At 37.2% G+C, this 7,121-nt stretch overlaps 1 protein-coding gene across 1 annotated transcript in view; it reads left to right on the top strand.

Annotated features, from left to right (window-relative positions):
- LOC104074803 (RNA-binding Raly-like protein) overlaps positions 1-6,788 on the top strand; it is a gene marked incomplete at its 3' end in the record, with an annotated part of 41,002 nt that extends 34,214 nt beyond the window's left edge. The window contains exons 3-4 of the mRNA XM_009575072.1: positions 2,704-2,751; positions 6,625-6,788. Of these exons, the coding sequence (XP_009573367.1) occupies positions 2,704-2,751; positions 6,625-6,788 (212 nt within the window). The remainder of the gene's footprint in view (positions 1-2,703; positions 2,752-6,624) is intronic.
- Positions 6,789-7,121: the final 333 nt, after the last annotated feature.

The raw sequence follows: 7,121 nt of genomic DNA, 5'->3' as shown, positions 1-7,121 counted from the left end.
ATGCCCTTGAATTGTGACAATTTCACTTGCAATAAATTCAGACTAGAAATATGAGCAAATCAACTCCTGTTATTGTGCTAGCAGGTTGCACAGTTAGAAGCCACAATATGTTTGCATCTCACATCCCAGCCACGGGGTCAGTAACCTTTTGGCAGAGAGGTGGGATAAGAAGGACAAATTGGATAATGTTTGCTGCAGCTAAAGCCATGTGTATGCCCATTTCAGAGGCTGACTGTCATGCAACATACAGAGTACCTGCAGATACTTACCACTTATCTCAGTAGCAATGGATGCTACTGAACCTGTCAGCCTTTCCCAAGCACTCAACCCTCTCTCAAGCCTATGACATTTTTCCCTAGCACACTCAGATCTCTGCCCAAGACCTCTCTCTCTCCTGTGTCCCGTGAGGGCCACCATTCCCAGGGATGGCTTTTGTATATGTCTGTCATGGCATTTGTATATGAAAAGTAAGTTCCACACTCTGAAAGCCCAGGGAAGGGCCAGCAGTCCTTATTGTGTCCTATGGGCCAGAGTTGAGTTATCACAGAAAAATATAGCTGCCCTTCAGCCTTACTCTAGCCTGTGCAAAGTGAAATATTCTTCATCAGCTTCATGGTCTTCAACCTTGAAAAACTGAATTTATCTGGTCTTTATGCAAATTAAATTAATGTCACCCCAGGTGAAAGGTTTCATGTGACAGGCCTTTTAAATTTAATATTTTTTCTTCAAATTGTCTGTTATCTTCTACTTAAAAACACAAATTGAATATTAAGTATGGACTTATTGCAGCTATTAATCATTTGGCTAAACAAAACCACTAGCAAATTGTGAATAGCTGTAAATAAATAATAGGTCTGCTACCTCTTAGTTCCATGTAGACTGGCTGTGAATTGAAAGACAAAATAAGAGCTGTCGCATAGTTTAGGGAAAATTCTGCTAGTTTTGTGTTAAGGTAAGATACAGAAACACGATCACTATACAAGGTCTAACTATTATTACTTAATGTTATTTTGCTTCCTCTGCTACACACAGCTTACCTGCTGCTGGGTTCTAATCTCCTAGGGCTGTTTTATTTAATGAGGGTTTCATATAAAATGCATATAGGGCTTTCTTTTCTCAAATAAATTACCAACAGGACTACAGTTGCCCTTCTCCCCTGGTGAGTCTCATGATCTTCACTGCTGGTCCAGTATTATGTGGGTAGACAGTACAACTTATCCTATCACCAGAGGTTTGGGCACTTGCAGAGGTGGCAGAGGCGGAAATTGTTCCCCAACCTCCTGCTTCTTTGATAGATTTTTTTACCGGTTGCAGACAAGGAAAATTGCAAACTCTCAAAATCAAAACACTGGGATGAAATGATTACTGAGGTAATTTAAGCCTGCCAATTCTATTTTTTCCCCCTTTTAAGTGGTCAACCTCTGAGAATTAGCAAAGGGAAGAAAAGGGGAAAGAGGCATTGTGTGATGAGGAAAAACAAACCCAAAGAACTCCAGAATTCTTGACCCATTCATCAGATTATGTACAAAAAAAAACCACTGAAGACATTTTGCTCAATGTTCAAGGGCAGAAATTATCCAGAAGTCCATTCCCTGGGAAGACAAACTTCATTAATATGTAGCTACCATCATTCATCTCCATTTATTTTTTATGAATGTTTTCTTCTGTGCTTTGTCCTTTCTAACTCTCTCCTTTCTACCTTTCTGCTTTCTTATTTAAATCTTCTCCTTTTTTGTGATACTTTCTTCATGCCTCTCATCCTTTACTATTCATAATTGTCCTTCTCAGGCAAGTGAAAAACTTAGGGGTTTTGTTACTAGTCCTTCATCAGGCAGAGTAAAAATCCTTTGTGACTTTTCCGTGCAGATCATTTACTAGCTCTTTGGTTCTATTTTTTCGGATGTGTTAGATAGATAGACTTCATTGCTATTTCTTCACCATAAAGGTAGAAAGTTGCTAATGGAATGCGTAACTAGGAAGATCAATTGAGGATTGACTTTGCAATTGACAGCTCAAAAACAGTTTTTCCCTGGACCTTTGCAATTTCCTACCTATATTTGTTTCCCTTGATGGTGCCTTTCTTTTCCCAAATTGGTGTGTGTATTCCCTTCTCAACCTGAGAGGAAAGGCATCTCTGTAACATTATTGCATCATTCATTTTCCTAACTTTTCTCCTTTTCTCTTTACGATGAAAGAAGATTTGGCGAACTCAAGGACCAACAGTCGAACCCTTTTCATGTTTCTCATAAATCAAATTCATTGTCTTATCTCTGCTCTCCTACTCACTCATTTACCAATCTTTCATGTATTTAACAGTCTTCCTAGTCCACTGATTGCTATGTTAGCCCAACAAAGAAAAGGGTTTCAGTATTAGAGTGTTCACTTCATTTGATCAGAGAATTACACTATAATGATCCTCTAATAACGGAGCTGTCATGCTGTATTAAATCCTTTCTATATGTGCTGTCAACTGTTTACACCATTCTGCTTGCCCCAGACTTCACATTTCCAAATATACTACAGTGATAGCTGACAACAGCATTGATAAACATAATATACAGTGTATGGTTGAAGAAAAGAAGTGGAAGGAATTTGAAAAATGGCTTGGAATGTGAGACTAAACCAATATTACCACAAATGTTTTAATCAGTGTGTATTTTTCTACCAACCAGTTCATTCTTGTTTTTCTGTGTTTTTCCACAGTGGTTATGTCTTTGATTATGATTACTACAGAGATGATTTCTACAATCGGTATGTGTGGTTATATTTTTGTATATCCTACACTATTTCTACTGTTTGTTTGTAATGTAATCACATCATTTGGTTAGACAGGTCTGTTCTGATTTTACGTATTATTCATTTCATTATTTCTATTGTCTATCAGAAGACTACTTGAATATATCACAGAGAAGATTACCACCACCAAATGTATGCTCATTAAACATCTCTTCTGGTCTTATCTTTCTCTGAGAGCTTGTGGGGCATTTTCTGTGCTGAACAGTTTAATGGTATTTTATGCTCAGTGTTTCTTCCTACAGAGTTCTTCCAGGCTTACTCTCACTGGAACATATAGCAGCTGTAAAATTCTTCAGTATGACACTCGTGTCTTTGTCTTTTCATCCATGTGTATGAAAAGATGTAGAATGTGTCCTGAAAAATGTGTCTTCCAAGAACGTTTAGAAGTCTAGAAGGACCTTGAGGGAAGCAAGACCACAAGTTGAACGGCATGTGTGTTTCTATAGAAGGAAAAGAAGCGTGGATACCTGAACAATTGGAGACTTGTGCCTTGAATACGTACACACAGCCTAGCTCAGTACTGTGGGAATGTATTCATTCAGATGTTGCAGAATCACCACAACACAGGGTTAACATGGATGACCATGGATAACCAACCCATGACGCAGCAGTGTTGTGTCTCTGCATTACAGCAACTTGGTTTAGCATAGGCCAAGTGAGTCAGAGGGGAACAAAACATTGCTCCACCAACCTTTTCTAATCTGAGATTTCTTTTATGTAAAGCAATGGACAATAGCAGGGGAGTGGTTTACACCCCAAAGTTAAGTTACCATGTGCTATGTACCTTTCTGCTTAGGAACACTGTAGGAAAAATTTAGAAAAGATTTTGTTTTGTTTTGTTTTTTTCCTGGGGTTGGTTCAATTCGAGCCACTAGTTTTGTTTTTGCATGTAAATGACCATGCTCACTTGTCACTTTAGCTCTGTCCACAGAGATAAAAATATTGAGCTATAAACATATGGAGTAAAAGCCATCAGTGCAGTCTAATTCTGCTCAGTCCAGCCTTGACAGTAGGAGCAGCTCATATCCTGTCAAAAGTTAACTTCCACAGGCTTGTGCTTACAACTAGTTACCCAAGGTTACTGCTCCAAATTTCATCAGAGGATTTGTATGTTTTTAAACAGATTACTGTTTCTGATCTATGCCACCTGAACATTAAAATTATATGTCTTTAGTTTTTTCCTTAATTCTGTGTATTATGGGTAGCACAAATGAACAGCTATAATGGTTACATTTCCACAACAAAATAAATACTTATGTGGCGTTAAAGGTTGTTTCTGTGGAACCTCGTGTCTATCTTGGTGATTGTATTATGGAAAACCACTGACAGTGAAATGTGTCCATAACCTGTTCAATAGTATAATTTTCTGATTTCAAAATTTTTCAGGATTAAGACAGCAGAAGTTTTATGGTCAAAAACCCAAATATGAGGTTGGCCTCACAAGGCTGGACATGTTGATCTTTGACATAAAAAGTTTAGGAGGTTAAGGGTCTCTGTTAGATCCAAGTTAATGGAGTAGAAGATGAAAAGCTCTATATGGTAGGCATGGAAAAGAAAAACCCATGGAAAGTTTGATCTACTATCAACATGCTTATAGGAAATAAAAATTAAGAAATATATTACAATATATTAAGAATATATACAATATATATTACAATATATTAAGAAATTAAGAAATATTAAGATTCTTTGAATTTCTGAACTTCTGAACTTTCGGAATTTCTGTGTTTTACCCCAAACCATAGGTCTCGTTTTCTAATATTCATTAATTTTCCAACCTCCCTGAAGGGACAATACACCTATTTTATCTTGACTAAAACATTGGTGGGGTCAGAAAAGGGTGACAATAATGGTTAGTGCTGTAGAATAAAATCTGTATGAACACAGATTGACAAGATCAGGACTGCACAATTCAGAAGGGTGGGTGAAAGAAAAGGTACCGTTTTATGCACATTAGTGATTATTGAGACAAAGAATTGCTTCAGAACTGAGCATTTCTGTTTATCATTTCTCTTATTACAAGCACAAGGAAAACAGGCAGGGTACTTCAAAACTGATAAAAGGAAGCATTTTTTTAAAGAAAGCAATTATTGAAACACATAGAACTTGGTACAGCAAAATACCAATCCCAAAAGCTTTGCATAATTTAAAAAATAAAAGTAAGAATAGCAATATTAGATAACAGTCCTTTTATATATTTCAAAAAAGGAAGCATAGTTTTGCATTTCACTACATTATCTAAACATGAACAATTGGAAGCTAGAAAAAAATCACCTTTGGAGGAATAATTGCATAATAATCTTTTGCGCTATAGCTTACAGTTCTTCTGAAACATTTTGTTCCAGTAATGTCAAACAGGAGATTGTGACCAACCAGTAGATCATCCAATATGATAAGTGATGAGTGACAATAAACAATAATATTTCTGTTAAAAGTCCCAGAAATGTTTTAGTGTTCATCTTCATACACAATTGTTTAGTTGTGCTCACAATAGCTACAAACTGCTTATTCAGTAAGAATATCCAAGGCCATGGAGTTCAAGTTCAGTGGGGGTGACAGGATCTCTGTGGTACATTTTGTAGGCAGCTATGGAAAAGGAGGGAGCTGGTTATATTTTCTGTAGGATTATGGTACAAACAACATTAAGAATCCTGGGATTTAAGCATTAGGTGTTTACTTGCCAGAAAATGGGCTAGAAGACTTTCTGCTTCCTGTTTAGTATGCTGTTAGACACTGTGGTGAGTGAATTACTGTTTCTTGTGTGTCTGTTTTCAAATATGTATCTATCTGCCCAGCTGGGTGACAGTAGTCAGAATTGTGAAAATTAAACATGCAGTTATAAATTTCCATAATTACTAGTTGCAAGTATCATTTGAAAGAAACTTGAGAATATTTTGTGAGAATGCTGCTTGTCCCTCTACTTCTGTTTCTCAACTGGAAAACTTAATCTTCTGAACTTTCTTCTCCTGACCTGTTGTATTCAGAGCCTATAGCTTTTATGTTCTAAATATATCTGTAGCTTTGATTACCTTTTCTACTGCTTTTATTTTCTTCTATGCAGATTAGCTAGCTGCTGTTGATAACTGTGTTTTTAGGATTGGGGTATTCTGTTTGGGAACACTAGTTCATTTTGGTGTAGAGTATCTTTTATTGACTGTAGTGGTAATTCTCTGAATATCTACGTGCTACAGTGGTTTTGGTTTGAACAAGACTTTTTTTTTTGGTAAGCATGCGTGGGTATTTTAGTGATTCTACATCAATTCATTCTTCAATAAAAAGAACATATGCTGGGACCTCTTTTGTATGCATTCAGAAGGATATACAGGTCCCTCACTATAAAGACTTTTTTGCCATTTTAGAAATGGCAGGATATTTCTTTGTGGTGATGGCTGGCTTCAGAAAAGTTCATTTCTTTTTCTATCTATAAGGATAGCAAATAGAAAACTAGAATTTAAGCCATACATGTAATAAAGGAGCTGAAATGTCACCACAACAAAATGTACTGCTGTTAGTTGTGTGCAATGAAATGGTGCGGACCTGTGGAAAGGAGGTTATGGATTTTCCATACTGCAAATAACAGAGTCCCATAACGCATCCCTCATTTAAATTATGCAAAAAATTTGAGCTATGCACTGGACTGTGACTGAAATCCGAATATGGCACTTAATATGCATAGGTCCTTGAAATCTAATTTGACTGTGATATAAAGTGATTATGGTTTCAAAGGGTAATTTTCTCAAAGATAACATGAAAATTTAGTTGACAGGGCTTCCATGACATGAAATCACAGAATTTTTTATGGAGTCCAGCTAACTTAATCTTTTTTAGGTTGTTTGATTACCACGGCCGCGTCCCACCACCACCCCGTGCAGTGATTCCACTGAAGCGTCCTCGTGTGGCTGTGACAACAACTCGCAGAGGCAAAGGGGTTTTCTCCATGAAAGGAGCATCACGATCCACCTCAAGTGGCGCTTCTTCCTCAGGATCCAAATGTGAGTTGCTCATATCTGTCGGATATTATTAAAACAATGATCCTAGTCACTTCTGCAAGAAGACAGCTTCCACTATATAGCTCTGTTGTAGTCATTTCCTACCCTCAGCCTTTAGCTTGAAAAACTGGTTTGATTACCAAAGCTGCCATCCTTTCCTGCAAGTCAAAGAGCACACTGATGTAACTTTTGAAGGAAATCCCTTCCACAACATTTGACCTACAGATCACTCCCTTAGCCTCAGAAGAAGCCTGTTTAAAATCTCCTATCATCCTGACTGCTTATGCACCATGAGGTCTTGGGAACAGCTGATAATAAAGCAAAGCTAATAATCTT

This window comes from Fulmarus glacialis, unplaced genomic scaffold, assembly GCF_000690835.1.
Source record: "Fulmarus glacialis isolate BGI_N327 unplaced genomic scaffold, ASM69083v1 scaffold2803, whole genome shotgun sequence".
NCBI classification, from domain to species: Eukaryota; Metazoa; Chordata; class Aves; order Procellariiformes; family Procellariidae; genus Fulmarus; species Fulmarus glacialis.
Note: the sequence above shows the minus strand (reverse complement) of the source record. Positions and strands in the feature narration are given on the sequence as shown.